This window comes from Sinocyclocheilus grahami, unplaced genomic scaffold (genome assembly GCF_001515645.1).
Source record: "Sinocyclocheilus grahami isolate Dianchi unplaced genomic scaffold, SAMN03320097.WGS_v1.1 scaffold634.1, whole genome shotgun sequence".
Taxonomy (NCBI): domain Eukaryota; kingdom Metazoa; phylum Chordata; class Actinopteri; order Cypriniformes; family Cyprinidae; genus Sinocyclocheilus; species Sinocyclocheilus grahami.
Genome location: NW_015505813.1, coordinates 490103 through 506198, shown reverse-complemented (window position 1 = coordinate 506198; position 16096 = coordinate 490103). Strand labels below are relative to the sequence as shown.

Genomic DNA, 16096 nt, shown 5'->3' with positions numbered 1-16096 from the left:
GATGATTTTATGTTGGCAGGATTCAGTCGGGGTCATATCTCAGCACCGGTTGGTTCACACTCATTCTGGCCATGGACATGTGCAAGGAGATCCGAGTTTACGGCATGATCAATGACACATACTGCAAGTAAGACTGACATGCAATCTATCACTTGACAATGGGCTTTAAAGAAGCTTCACCTGTTTCCAGAGTGAAATAGGAGAGCAGAGATGATACAAGAGCAGAGCTGTGGGTTTCATTTAAACATTGGGGGAAGTGTCCACCCTGCCATAATACAGACATGCAAACAAATATCTTTGCTTCCGAATTCTTCACTATTTATCATTTTAGATCATGCAATGTTGCGATATGTTTTATCATACTTTGAACCCGTCAAAAAAATAGTTGTGCCTAATGTAAAATAGCACAACTGCAGTATGATTTGCTGCAAGATAAGAGTAGTGCTACATTCAGTTCCATTTAGTGATTCTTTCATATTCGGTTCATTAATTTGAAGGTATACTCAGTAGCTGCCTCATTTTAGAAATGTAACCATTACATTCCAAAGTAAGAAAGAGATTACAATGATTTATACCTCACAAGGAATAACAGTTCGCTTTGCGATGATTACTTTTCTGAAATGAGACATCTTGGATGAAGCATGCAGCTAACAAATGTGAACTTCGGAGGGCACAACCTACGAAACGAGACACAAGGAGTAGTTTTTGGCTGCATCCAAAATCGCATACTATATAGTGTGTGAAGAACAGTATGTGAAAAGACTGGTATGTCTGGATTCACAGTATTCATAAAACAGTAGCTGAAAACATCTCAGATGACCTACTGCTTCTGGTTAGATGTTAAAGTGAGCATCTGATATGGAGAGATACGGATGATAACAAGAGGTAAATCAAGAACCAAGTGTATATTCATAATAATAATAATATAATAACAGGTGTATAACATAATTAGTGCCCATGGTAACAAATGAAAGCGTGAACAAAGTAAACAGGAATGTACTACATACATTCATGCTATATAGAATGTACTTTTTCAACAGTCATGAAGTAATTACTTGTTCAAACAAAGTACCTGCTCAAACTAAGTGTATGTGATTTCATTAGCAGCCTTTGTTTGCTGATGTTGCGCTGACCGATATGTAATATTGAACTAATACTGACACCTAGAGGTGTGGATGTAGCATCAAAAAACACAAAAGCAACCGTTTTCAGTTACCAGTCATTGTAGAAATACTCTACTGCCACGTAAGGCATAATCCACGGCTAAGTGTGCATTTAACGATTTTATACTACAGGGCTGGTGAATGCATGAATCTGATTGATTGAAGGAATGTTCTATGGTGTGCACTTAATTTCGTATGGGTAAAGTAGTTCCAGGCAGGTCTTGACCACATCAAAAACTATAGAATACCCAAGACGTGTCACTCGTATAGTTTTGAATGGGTAAAATGCAACTCTCAATATGGCTGCTCTATCGAAGGAAGCCCTGCCTTCTGAGTAAAAGAGCCAATCGGTAAAGTCATCGCGTCACTACAGCTGCCATTAGAAGTCTCGTTTGCTATAGAAACAGTCAGCTTTCTGAGACGCATGCTTAGGACTGCGCATGCGCACTGGTTGGTCTAGCCTGAAAATAAGCCTTAATAATTTTTAATGCCATTTGAGCAAAAGAAACAACATTTATGAACCAGTTGTTGTCAGATTTCACTGGTGATTTCAATTTAATCGTAAGCTTGGCGAACAGGTTTGGAGAATTTGATGTTTCTCCATTCAAAGAGATAGGATCTGCACTTGCATGCCAAGAGGTGTTTCAAAGATGGCCGCTGAGTGAAACTACTTGCCTTAAAGGGAGTTTGACCACATTACATTTCCATATCACTTCAGCACATGTCCATATCCATGTGTTTTCAGTTATTTCAAAGGTCCTTACAGCCTAAAATATTTCCATAGGGGTGGCCTAAGTAGGGGCCTGTAACCAGTCTTCTTTACTGTCCTCCACTGACCATGATCACTTGCTAGTGGTCATACTGGATGCATTAAAATAACTGTTAATTTGGTTAATTTACAAAGTTATTTTATCTACGTTTTAACGCAGATAAATCAGAATAAAATATTTAGACAGACCACAGTGAATGATAACTTTATTACAGATTAATTAAAAGTATTACGATTAAAGAATAATTTAAGTGAAAGTATAGTTTAATGGGGAGGTAAGCGACAAGCATTCAGCTGCTCGGACCCACTTTATATTAAGTGGCCTTAACAACTATGTACTTACATTTAAAATAATAATTTGGTACAATGCACTTATTGTGTACATACATGTTTTTCCATTGTACTTATATTTTAAATATACCTGCATGTAATTACATCTGTAATTAATTTCTGTAATTACATTTATAATTGCACTGTTGACCCATCCCTTACACCTTAACCCACCCTTAAACCTACCCATACCACCAAACCTGTCCCTAACCTTACCCGTATCCAACCTCAATTGCAGCAAATGTGTTTTGCAATACAATATGAACACAATAAGTACATTGTATTTATTTTTTGATGTAAGTACATAGTAGTTAAGGCCACTTAATATAAAGTGGGACCACTAGTATTTTGAGAAAAGTAAAATGTCTTGTTTTACTTTAAAAATAATTTTCTAAAAAAGTATTTTGGGCTCTTTCATCCTTACTGCAATAAATTGTTACCAAAATTGCCAAAATAGCCCGACTGTTGTCTGGTTTTCTAACACACTGTTATGCATGTCTCCTGACACTGTGATTCTGTAGTTCACTGGCTGCATATAAACCCCTTTACCATGAATCTCACACTATGTTTCCATTTTAACGATAGTGTCCTTAACTACCTCACGCCCCTCTCTGCTGCGGATAGACATAAGCATAGCACGCAATGATGTTATTAGCGTGTTTGTAAAGTAGCTATTATAGCCTGTTTTCCCAGCCATTTATTCATTTCGCTCTCCCTTTCAAAACAATGAGCAATTTTCATTTCACAGCAACTCCCAGACACCTGTAAAGACTGGCAAATGAGAAAACAGTGGCTACAACAAAGTTATTTTGATGAAAGGCAGTTCTTCTGGAAAGTTTCTATTTTAGGATAAAGTGCTGAGCTGTTGTTGCAATTGACCTCGCTGGATTTTTTTGTAATTAAAATTCAACCGGTGCTACTGGGAGAGAAAAATTGAATCTATTTGTGAGGGGAAAAAAGTCCTTCTGAGCTATCATTTCTCCACAGAAATTCTCCTTATAGACTCAGAGCACTCAGTCTTTGAATAAAAAGTAGCAATGGGTTAAAGCTTCAACAACATCAAAACTGCTACAGGCTTCCTGGTCTTTATTGTGCACAATTCATCAGTGCATCACAGAGAAAAACATCCTCGTTTTTCATTTTCCAATGTTTTTTCGGTTTCACTCAGAAATACGTGATGCAGAAATAAAATAGATTGTAAATGCCTTTTAAAATATCCCGAAAATGACACTTTATAGTATGATTTATACAGATGGAATAATAACAAAATAACATTTATTTATTTTTTAATTTTAGATCAGAAGGCTACAGGAAAGTCCCGTACCACTACTATGAAGCAGGAAGTCGTGACGAATGTGCCGAATACCTCCTGCACGAGAGCGCCCCTTACGGCGGGCACCGATTCATCACGGAGAAGGCTGTTTTCGCAAATTGGGCTAAGACGCACCCCATCAAGTTTTTCAGTCCAGAGTGGCAGCTGTTATGACCAAGACTCCCTTTCTTTCAGAATATCCCCTGATACTACAGCTCTGTTGGCTCGTTCCTCCTGCATCGTAAAGTAATGCTCACAAAATGTGCCACGCAATGGCTAAACAAATCATTCCAATTGCGATTTCAAATAGCAGTTGTCTGAGTGAAGTAAGTCCCATCGTGACCATGAAGAGAGGTTTGGTTTCTAATGAACCTCGTGTTGATCCTGGTGTGATCAGATAGTGTATTTTGCATGTTCTCGTTTCATACTCATCTGGACAAGCAAGTACTGTATGTTTTTCAGAGCACACATATTGCAAAAAAGATCTACAAAGAATGTCACATCCTTGCTTTAGCTTTCATCACCTCAAATGGGCTCAATTTAGGGCTGGCCGATATACCAAATTATCTATAAAGTTATACAGTGGGTATAGAAAAGAATCACCCCCCTTTAAAATAATCACATTTTGTTACTTTGCAGACTGAAATGAAGATGGACACAGGTTTTATCCAGCTATATTTACTCAGTGCAACTTATAACATCCAAGTGAAAGATATAACTCCAACATGTCAGGAAAAAAAAAAGGAATCACTGAGTTGGAAAAATGATCCTCCCCTTGTGTCAGTATTTTGTTGAACCATCTTTTGCTTTAATTACAGCCTTTAGTCTGTTGGGATATGCCTCAACTAACTTTGCACATCTAGACTTTGCGATATTTGCCCACTCTTCTTTGCAGAATTGCTCAAGTTCAGTTAAATTTGATGGTCATTCCACAGATTTTCAATGGGGTTTAAGTCTGGGCTCTGACCAGGCCATGAAAGGACATTCAGCTTTTTCTCCTTAAACCACTGTGTGCTCAGTTTTACTGTGTGTTTGGCTCATTGTCATGTTGGAAGGTAAACCACCTTTTGACCACTTTCTGGCAGAGGGCAGCAGATTTTCCTCAAGAATTCGACTGTATTTTGCCCTATACATTTTTCCTTCTATCCTGACAAGTGCTCCAGTCCCTGCTGCAGAGAAACACCCATAACAGGACATTTCCACCTCCATGCTTTATTGTAGGGATGCTGTTATTTGGATGATGAGCTGTATTGGCTTTCCGCCAGACATATCATTTGGTGTTGAGGCCAAATAATTACATTTTAGTCTCATCTGCCTCAGAATCTTCAAGGTGTGTTTTGGCAAAGCTCAGTCGTGACTGCATGTGGCCTGTCTTGAGGAGTGGCTTTTTTCTTGCAACCCTGGCATACAAGCCACTGTGACGAGAGGGGCGGGACGGAGCAAGGCCGGTGGAGTAAATGCTAATGCGTGACACCTGCGCCACTCACTGGTCTCAAGTCCCACGGAGGAGCTCCAGAAGGATAAAATGAGGAGTGACGACAGTGTTGGACGAGAGAGGACCAGGCCTGGACTTTACTTTGTGTTTTGTGTGCACAAGGGGCTGCCGCTTTACTTTCATTTTGTGTTGGTTTATTTTATTAAAGTGTTTAAATGTTCGCCGGTTCCCACCTTCTTCTTCCCGAACTACGAACTTTGTTACAGCCACATTTGTGGAGAATTTGTGATATTGTTGTCATATGCACATAATGACAACTCTTTGTCATAAATTCCTGCAACTGCTTCAGAGTTGCTGTAGGCCTCTTGGTCGCCTCTCTGACCAGTTTCCTCCGGCTCTTTCATCCAGTTTGGAGTGACGTCCTGATCCAGGGAGGGTCTTGTGTTGTACCAAATACTTTCCACTTCTTAATGATAGACTTCACTTTTTTGTATCCATCTCCTGACTTGTGCCTGTCCAATACTTTATCCCAGAGATCTTTTGAGAGTGCCTTGCCACCCATAGTTGATTGTTTGCTTCAGTTGCACTACCAAGGGTTGAAATGTTCCAGGAAAGCTCTTTTCATGCTGAGCTAATCAAAATGACCACAGCTGATCACTGCTAAATGTGAAATGGCTTTGTGTGCTATTGAGAAGGTGATTGTTTTACACTTGATTGAGTTTACAAGTCATTTTTAGGAGGGGGGTGATCCTTTTTCCAACTTAGTGATTCTGTTTTTTTATTATAATTTTTTTCTGACATGTTGGTGTTATATCTTTCACTTGGATGTTATAAGTTGCACTGAGTAAATAACAGCTGGATAGAACAAAAACTGTGTCCATCTTCATTTTAGGCTGCAAAGCAACCAAATGTGATTATTTTAAAGGGGGGGGGGGATTCAATACCCACTGTATCTTGATATTTTTCAGCTTTTTGGTTATATTTTCTATACATTTTTGTTTATATATTTGCTCTGAAATGGGCTAGGGGATAGCATTTTTGCATTTAAAAGTTTAAAAACATGAGATGCAAAGAAAGTGGAATGGAAAAGTTTAGAGACTTGTTTTTTACTTTTAATTTGACCACCTCGTTTTTAGACTGCTGTCACTTTTTCCCCCCAGTTATAATCAATCTCAACATCCATTATAGCCTCTTAGATTTAAAATGATTAATGCAAAGAAATAAAATACAGGATTTTTTTTTACCCTACATAAACCCAAGGAAGAATAATATTTAATCATTATAATAATTTATCTGAACCATTATTTTTCCAACCAGTATATTTTTTTAAACAGCCATTGTTAAACTACCCTATGCCACAGAGAATTCTGTGCAAACAAATAGCTGAATCAAAATTTTGAATCAACTAATTCACTCAAATTAATTGAACTTACAAACTCTAATGAAGTTTAGACTTTAGTAATGATACTAAATCAGATCAAATGTTTCTGTTTAAACACTCTCATTCTCGAGTTTGACACGGTCTTTAGGAAACAATAGGCAAATTAAAATCACATTAAATGATGATGATTCACAATGCTGCTTATTTTTATATTGCCTGCAACATAATCTTGTTATTTTTACATAATCTTATTATTATGTTATGGCTGTTTCCTATAGACAAGCATTGGACTGAAACCGATCTTCAGTCATACCTGATGTTCTCATGACATACACTTCATGACCAAAAGTATGTGGACAATGCAAAAATAATTTTGGTTAGTCTTTTTGTCTTGTTTTCCCTTAACAATATAATCTAAAACAAAAACGAAATACATTTACTGGAGAAGCTAAGTAGTGTAAGATAATTCTTTTCATATGTTATCATGTTTCTTGTTTTATCACGTTTTTCTTACCCGCTTTGTGTGTGTGTGTGTGTGTGTGTGTGTGTGTGTGTGTGTGTGTGTGCATGCGTGTGAAGTATAAACCTCACTAAATGTGGTTGTATTTATACTTGAAGCAAGATAATGATAATTATAAGAAAATTATTTTATATAAAAATTGTTTTTACAACATCAACACCATTATTATTATTGTTAGTAATAATAATAATTATTATTACTATATAATTTATTTATTTATTCTTTATTAATTTATTACTATATAATAATTACTTTTATAATTATTATTATTATCATCATCATTATTATATAGTTGTGCGTGTGTGTGTGTGAGAGATTTCCTAAGGATCATGTGAAAGCCTGAAAATTCAGCTTTACCATCACAGAAATTGTTTTTTTTTTTTTATTAAGAGACTTTTTTCCAAAAAGTTGTAAAAAAAAATTTTTTTTACCGACTCTAGACTTTTGAACTATAGTGTATCTCGTAGATGTACAGATATTTTTAATAGAAAACTCTGATTTAATAAAAAAATCCTGATTTTGAAAATTAGTTTGCAGTACACTTGAACATCACACACTTAAGTGCTTCTTTTAAAGCCATTGGCATGAATATGGAGGTGGTTCTTCCTTTGCTGCTATAACAGCTCTAGGAAGGCTTTCCACCAGATGTTGGAATATAGATGCAGGAATTTGCTTCTATTCAGACACAGGAGCATCTGTGAGGTCGGGTTCTGATGGTGGGTAATGAGGTCTGGCTCACTCAGCTTTCCAAATTAATTCCAGAGGTGTTCAGTGGGATTCATGTCACGCTTTGTGAAGGCCACTCAAGTTTTTCCATCAACCTTTCTTTGTACACAGTGACTGTAACAGAAAAGGGCCCCATTCTTCTAAAAATGTTCATTTTAGGAGATTGTATGGTTGCATTCTTGATTTTATTAAATCCTCAGTAATGGGCGTATCTGAAATAGCAACACTTGTTAATTGGAAGTGGGTGTCCACATGCTTATGGCCATGTTGTGCATATCAGAACTACGAAAGGAGAGTTCCGTTATCTCAGTCTCATGATCTGCCTGATGCAGTCGATGCCTTTCCACTGACCTGCAGCAGCTTTAGCACTTCAGCACAAGCATGTGAATGTTGGCTTGTCACCCAGATGCCCGACTGAGTCAAGATTCCGCACATTTATTTTTCTTTTTGTTTGTGAAAAACACAATACTGGCTTTTGCATTGAGCTTGTCCTGTTAGGTTGTGTCTTTATCAAATGTTGTATTGTAAGTGCTTTTCTTGAGCCTTTTAAAAGGGTGCGAGCTTGAGGTGTACACTTTATCACTTTTCTTTGCAGCGTAAAGTGTCCTTTTTTAGTTGCTTTTAACTTTCATTCTAGTCATTGTATTTTTGCTGCATGTCTTTTTCTTTCTTTTTTTTCTTTTTGCTTTTGTCCTCACACAATTAAGGTTTTGGACATTCACTGCAATCAGATGTGAGATGATTTGCTGAGTGTTTCCCTCCATTGTTAGTGCAATCTACTCTGATTCAAATATACAGTGCTTTCCAAAAGTAACAATCCCACTAACAAGGACACAATTGCTTTACAATTATTGCCCTCTAACTGTGACTCATTGAAATGACTTCCACATTTTCTGGGGGGGAAAAACAACAATAATAATAAAAAGGGATCATCATTCAGATCTGTTATCATTCTGTTATTCCAATGGACAATAGAGAAAAAACATTTAAAAAATTTTTAATTGTAAAATCGCTTTACAATTAAGTGAGAAGAAATGCATAAATGAGAAGGTTGTACATATCACAGTAGCACAAGCTATTACTTCAGCATTAGATTTTTACAGTGATGTAAAACTCGCTATGATGCTAGGTTGCTAAGTGATTTTTAGCATGTTGCTATGTGGTTGCAAACTGGCCTAGGTCACAAAAGCCCACCAACAATTTTTTATGCTATTCGGATCCCTAGATTTTGCTCTTTCAGTATAAATTAGTTTTATAAATTAAATGATCCTACGCACATGCCCAGTTTAACAATGGAGTGGCCTAAGGTCTAAGGTGAAAATTTCCTGCAATAGCACCCTCAAAGCCGTGATCTCAGTCCAATTATGAATCTCTGGCGCAATTTGAAAATCATTGGTGTGCAAGAGTCACTGACTAACCTGAAATATCAATCTGCCTGGGGAAAATGGGACAAAATTACACCCTAATGCAGCTGTGAAAAGCTGGTACATACCACAAAAGACATTTATAGAGCCAGGTTTGCAGCTGCAATTGCTTCAATGCTAGCTTTATAATATACTCAATGTCTAGACTTGAATATGCCGTTTTTATTTTTCTGGCGCAATTTGAAAATCATTGGTGTGCAAGAGTCACTGACTAACCTGAAATATCAATCTGCCTGGGGAAAACGGGACAAAATTACACCCTAATGCAGCTGTGAAAAGCTGGTACATACCACAAAAGACATTTATAGAGCCAGGTTTGCAGTTTGCAGCTTACATTAAAAATGTAAAACATATTTTCTTTAAAATTGGATTTGTACCTATAGTATAATGAGAGAACTATTTAAGGGTCTGAATACCTTTGCAAAGCACTGTGTCATCCTGTGTTGTGATCTTGATTGTGTTAGGAAACTTGCCTTGAAAGTAGTTCACAGTGTTGGTCTGTAAAAATGAGTCTTGTTATGTTAACTATTTTGGGGTGTGTACAAAAGATGTATTTTCCTCATTGCAAAAGTGATGGATTCAAACTGTTTGGGCATTGTCCTCTGATATAATATAATTACGTTATATTTATTTAGTTTATTTACAGGTCAGTCTACTGTATGTTAGTGTGTAATTATTAGCAGTGCACAATCAAATAGGGAGCAGCTAGTTTGTCTCACATACTTTTTGATTCATTTACATTTATTGATAAAACATTTTTACTAGGAATTTACAGTAGTGTGTCTTGTCATTTCCTGTTCCTTCTCTTCATTCTGTCAGAGAATGTGTGAATATCATCATAACATTGATTCAGGGGGATTGATTCCGAATTTCTTTATCTTGATTGAAAAAGAGGTGCATAAAAATTATAAAAAATGTATCCTTTTGTGTTCCACTGAAAAATATCAAAGGGCTTTGGAATGACATGGTGAAATAATAACCTTTTTTTTTTCATTTTAGGGTGAGCCATTCCTTAAAGAAATGGTGTGTTGTATAATATATACACTACCGGTCAAACGTTTGGAATACTTCGGAATTTTTATGTTTTTGAAAGAAGTCTCTTATGCGCATTCTGTTTTTTAAAATTAAAAATACAGTAGAACAATAATATTGTGAAATATTATTACAATTTAAAATAAGTTTTCTATTTATTTTATTGATAAAAATAGTAATATACATATTTAAAATGGAATTAATTGCTGATGGCAAAGCTGAATTCCTGGCAGCCATTATTCCAGTCTTCAGTGTCACATGATGCTTCAGAAATCATTCTAATATGCTGACTTGGTGTGCAGTCATTGTCAATTGTTATTGGTACCCAATTATCAATGATGGTTCTCATTACTTTACTCGTTTATTTGAAAAATAAATATTTGGCAACAATTTAATGCATCTTTGCTTAATAAAAGTATTAATTTCTTTGGGGGAAAAATGTATGGTAATGTATGGTAGGTTGAAATGTAACAAAAATATTATAACACAGTCAGCATATTAGAATGATTTCTGAAGGATCATGTGACACTGAAGACTGGAATAATGGATGCTGAAACTTGAGGCTGGCCATCACAGTAATAAATTACATTTTACTGCATTTGTAATCAAACAAATGCAGCTTTGGTGAGCATTTAAGAGGATCCCCAAATCCAGGTGTGAAGAACTTGTTGCATCTTTCCCAAAAAGACTCCTGGCTGTATTAGATCAAAAGGGTGTTTCTACTAAATACTGAGCAAAGGGTCTGAATACTTAGGACCATGTGTTATTTCAGTTTTTCTTTTTTAATAAATCTGCATAAATGTCAACAATTCTGTGTTTTTCTGTCAATATGGGGTGCTGTGTGTACATTAATGAGGAAAAAAAATTAACTTAAATGATTTTAGCAAATGGCTGCAATATAACAAAGAGTGAAAAATTTAAGGGGGTCTGAATACTTTCCGTACCCACTGTATATATAATATGGAAAATGACATAACAGTATTGATTATTAGTTGGTGGCATGTATTAAAGATGCCATTGTCATATTGGTTGGTTTGCTGCTCTGTTGTTTCCAGATATGGTTGCATTTGAGAAGTGGAAGTGATTATGAACAATGGTTACACTGCTCATTAAAATCTAAATGAACCATGAGACAGTGAGGGGAAATGAGCTTTAATACCCCATCAGCCTTTGTCCTTTTCCCATTTTCTTATATCTTCTGTAATTCTGAAAGTCCTGTAAGACCCTTAAGGCTAATGCCAGTGGGCTGCGCTACATCAATGATGTTCACTTGACATGCTGTAGTGCATCTCAAACTTTGTTGCAGTAGTTCAGACAGCTCGTCACTTCACTTATCAAATGCATAGATTTTCCTGCAAAGTAATTTCTCCTAAAATATGCTGTTGCCCTTCATTGAACAGATGGCATTGCCATATGTACTGTGCTCCCACCTAGACTTCTGCTTACAGCTCACAACCACTATTTCACTTTAGGACACTTTAAACCTATAACTAACAAATCTGGCTTTGATGGTAAGCTTTGCTGGTTTTAGAGGACCATTAGTCTGGTCAGACCGGGGGACCAACTAGCTGGCTAGGTGAACACCAGCTTCACCAAGCTGCAAGACCAGCTTAAACCAGCTAAGACAAGCAAACCATCTTAGGTTTGTTTTAAAGGAATAGGGTGCCCAAAAATGAAAATCTGCTGACAATTTACTCTCCCTCAGGTCACCCAAGATGTATATCAACATCAATTTACATCAATTGCTCGCCAATGGATCCTCTGCTGTGAATGGGTGCCGTCAGTATGAGAGTCCAAATAGCTGATAAAAACATCACAATAATCCAAAAGTAACCCACACAACTCCAATCCATCAATTAACATCTTGTGAAGCAAAAATAATAAATTGTTGGTAATAAATACATCAAGATGTTTTTAACTTGTTGTTTCTGGGTAAAATAGGAGTCATCCATCCTCAAACCTCAAATCTACATTTTGGACAGCTATGAACTATTGGATGAACAATTCTTTGAATCCCCCTTTTCAGCAGCATATATTATTATGGTAATATATTTATATTATTGAAAAATTATATATTATTTTGCCTACCAATCACAGTGGGAAAATCAGTGGTCCATCACACCCTTGTTATGGAGTTTACATTTTTGCTGTTGTAGAAGCTGATTGTTCTGTGTTGTTTAATATTATCACTTTGTCTTTAACGTCTGTAACTATGTATGCTACTTTGTCTCCCCTCTCCTCCTAATTGTCTGTTACATAGTCATAGGCGGAGCGTGTGTGAGGCTGGGAAAGGATTTGCCTTCCTCTGGCCACGGATCAGAAATTAATGGGGCCTTGGGACAAAAATGCCCCTGATTTTGCAGATGTCACAAATAAAATGAAAATGAAATGAAAAGTGTCGATTACGGCATTAAATTTAGAACTGCTTATGTTGCATCATATTTCTTTTTCACCAAGCACACACGATTCTGTTGCGCTTATGAATGCAATAGCCAATCAGAGGCATTCTGATTAGTCATCATTAAAACGACAGTTTTGTTCAGTGCTTGATCTCTGTCTGAATTCTGCGTGTATTTTCTCATCATAAACAAACAAGTGCAGATGTACGTGCAATGTAAATAAGAGATTTATTAACAGTGTAGACAGCTTTACTGATTATAACGGGAGTGCTTTTGAGAGTGCTTAAACTCACACTAGACTGAAGTCAGTGATAATGTTCTTTGATAATGTAAATGTTCTTTGCTCACTTTCTGTAATGTCTTTGCTGTTTGAATAACAGTGGAAATGAAAGCGTTGTAATTAGTAACTTACAATGTTTTAATTAAATTGTGATCACGTTAAATACAAATTGTCGTATTAAAATATTTTATGACATGACACCCACATCTGGTACTTGCCTAAAAAGATAGGTTTATGATGTGACATATTTAATAGATTACTACGTTTAGCCTTACCCTGGAGTTGGTTCACCCTCCGCCTATGACTGCAGTGTTTGGTTTTTTTAAGAAAAAAAAAAGTTATGCATTAACAAAATGTTTGCTTTTCAAGCAATGTGATTGTGTCACACTCATTTTTGTACTTGCTGCCTGGCTGTTTGTAATAAATGAGAAAATTTAATATGTGACTTTTGTGCTTGGTAGTCACATGAAACACGTAACATACTGCATTCTGAAAATCTTTAATTAATGGGTCAATGACATGCTTTTTTTCATCTGGGTCTATTAATTTATTAAAAAAAAAAAATTTCAATTCAATAAAAGGAATTTTAATTAAAATTAATTTGGAAATTTGTGGGGGCCTAAAGTAAAAAATGTCAAGGTGATACATCTGCCCTGATATTGTAGTGATCTTGCTTTCGCCAACCTAGGCAGGCGAAATAGTGTAGTGATGGGTACTCATGTCACTGACAACGTTATAATTTTTGGATCACGGGTCATTGAAAGAGGTCATAGGATGCCCATTTTCCACAAGCTGATATGATTCTTTAGGGTCTTAATGAAAAGTCTGTAACATAGTTTGGTTAAAATTTCTCAATGGTAGTGTAAAAAAATAATTTTTTTCCCCTGTCAAAAACAGCTCTTTTCAGATCAAGACGTTTTTGTAGCTTTTTTCTTTAAATTTTAATGAGCTCTGCTGACCCCGCCCCTCTCTTCCGAGCTGCTCTCAGAGAGTCCATTTACTTTAGCCGCATTCATCGTGAAACTTGCTAATTAGCACATTATTAGGAAAGGCGATTTGCAAAGATTCATTACAAAACATTATACTCACTTCTTCTGTAGATGAGGCTGGATCATGAATGATTCACACGAACATAGATGCATTTATGTAGATCGGGGGTGCATTCCCTTCAGAAACAATGTAGTCCACTGTGTCTTCAGCGGCTCAGATGTCGGGAGTAAATGAGGACTGCTAAGTTCATTATTACATCCAACAACAGAACACCTCAATCGCTTAGGAGTTATTCTTGTCTATATCTGCTCCAGCGGTGAAACTATGGCGGACTGATGACAGCTCACTCAGGGCGGGTCTAAGGTACTGTCACTTCACTGTCAATCAAACTATCGTGGGAGGGGCCTGTATGTGTGACGTCACACAGACAGGCATCTGAGATCGGCTCGATTTGAGAAAGGGGAAAACATTTTACCAGATTAAAAAAAAAACACTGGGTGGATTTTTAGCATTATAGGGTGGTTGTGTACACACACTGCCAACACACATTTCAGTTAAAAAAAACTTGTAAAAGTGCATGTAGCATCCTATAACCCCTTTAAGGTGCGGTTATGAGTACATCTGATAAGAAAGATTGGTGGGATATCTAACTTGTAGAACCTCTTACTGTATTATCAACTCAAGGAAGACACAAGTGTAATAAAATATATTTTATTAACAAAAGATAGACAAGAGTAATCAACAACTACTAAATGAACACCATGAATGAAAAAGGAATAAAGTGCATAAGATGCATAAAATGCAAGTGATTAAATTGGGTGTTCCTATGGCAGAGTTTTGAAAAGATAAACTGAAACTAATAAGGTGAAGAACCTTATTATGCATCAAACAAATAAATGAAAGATTATTTGTTTTTAACTGATTAGCTATATAACGTCTAATGTAAATTAGAAAATCACATAATGCTAAGATGCAATAGCCAAGGTCTCTTGAAGAGGTTTGGATAAGTGATATTTACGTTCTCTGTGGTCGAGTGAGCAGTCCGGTGGCGGTGACTTCTTCCACTGGTTGTGCTGGTAACAATGCAGTGGGGAAAGGAGCTGGAATCCGTTTCAACACGAAGCGCTGTAGGATGCTGATCTCCTGGAACACCAAAGGGTCCTAAAATTTGGAACACAGACATGGCCCTGGAGTAGGTGCAGAAGGTCTGGAACACAATCGGACAAAAGTACCTTGAAGTGAAGATTTGCTTACCGGAACATAAACTTGTTGTAAATGTCTGTATGTCTTTTGCCTCTTTGTGCAAGAGACTCTGGTGAACTTGGTCGATCCACTTTGTCTATAGACTCTGGATGTGCTGCATCTGTTGTTGTCCCACTGGACGAAGATTCTGAATGCCGGGTATCTCTTTCCTTACAGGCTGGAGGCTCAGAACGTGGTTGCATCTGTTGCTGCCTCAAAAGCTGGAGAGCGTGGTCTGTTGACGTCTCTCCCTTACGGGCCAGAGACCCAGAACCTGAATGTATCTGTTACAGTCTCACCTTCACAGGCCAGAGACTCAGAACGTTGAACGTATCTGTTAGTGGGTCACTGGACGTGCCGGACCTTTATCCTTTGCCGATGAGGAAATTGCAATTTGGCGCTTCTCCATTTTTGTGCTGTGAATGGCATTTTCCATCAGAGCAGGGAAACACGGTGTGGCCCACCCTTCTTTCCTCCTGTGGAACTTATTTGCATAGTCCAAACACACATTTAGAAAAGTGTCACTAAAGTTTTACCAGTGCATTTATCACTTTCCAAACCACAACCAGAATACTTTTGGCAATGTTACGAACACATTAGGTCCAAACATGATGGAAAAAGATTGAACTGTCATGCAGGCATCCATTTGTCCATTAACAGCTAAATTTGTATAAGATGTTGCACTACACATAGCTGTCACTGAGAATACTTATTTCTCTGAAGGATATAAAAATGGATGTGTTGTAGTGTGCATCAGTTTCAAGGTTTGAAAGTTATGAATGGATTTGGATGGATCTCTGTGATCTCTCTTCGTTTCACCCTCTGCTGCTGCATTCGGAGGTCTGAAGGAATTTTTATGGAGGTCACAGGCCAAACCTTAGGAATCAGTCTCTAGGTGGGTGAAGCGCAGAAACTGCATTTTGACGAGTACGAAGTCCTGTCCTTCCTGGGCTTGGTACTAGAGATCGTCTTTTTGCCCTCTAAGAGGTGTCTGGCTGTTGTCCTAGCATCTCTATCTGATGGCTTTGGACAGTTTGCTTATGTTAGTCCACCAAGATCCAACCAAAATGTGGCAAACCTTTGTCCACTGTTG

General features: G+C 37.1%; 1 protein-coding gene and 1 long non-coding RNA gene across 4 annotated transcripts in view; one reads left to right on the top strand and one right to left on the bottom strand.

The window, feature by feature from the left end:
- Positions 1-4210, top strand: part of LOC107558185 (alpha-N-acetylgalactosaminide alpha-2,6-sialyltransferase 3-like) — a 97489-nt gene extending 93279 nt beyond the window's left edge. For 2 of the 3 annotated variants that reach the window (XM_016241806.1, XM_016241804.1), the window contains exons 4-5: positions 20-127; positions 3559-4210. In XM_016241806.1, coding sequence (XP_016097292.1) covers positions 20-127; positions 3559-3748 — 298 coding nt within the window. In that variant the 3' untranslated portion in view covers positions 3749-4210. The remainder of the gene's footprint in view (positions 1-19; positions 128-3558) is intronic. The other variant, XM_016241807.1, reaches the window with a different exon arrangement.
- Positions 4211-8296: 4086 nt separating this feature from the next.
- LOC107558184 (uncharacterized) lies at positions 8297-10117 on the bottom strand. The gene is made up of 2 exons (XR_001605465.1): positions 9395-10117; positions 8297-9230 (listed from the first exon to the last, which is right to left on the bottom strand). It is a non-coding gene; the product is annotated as an uncharacterized lncRNA (long non-coding RNA).
- Positions 10118-16096: the final 5979 nt, after the last annotated feature.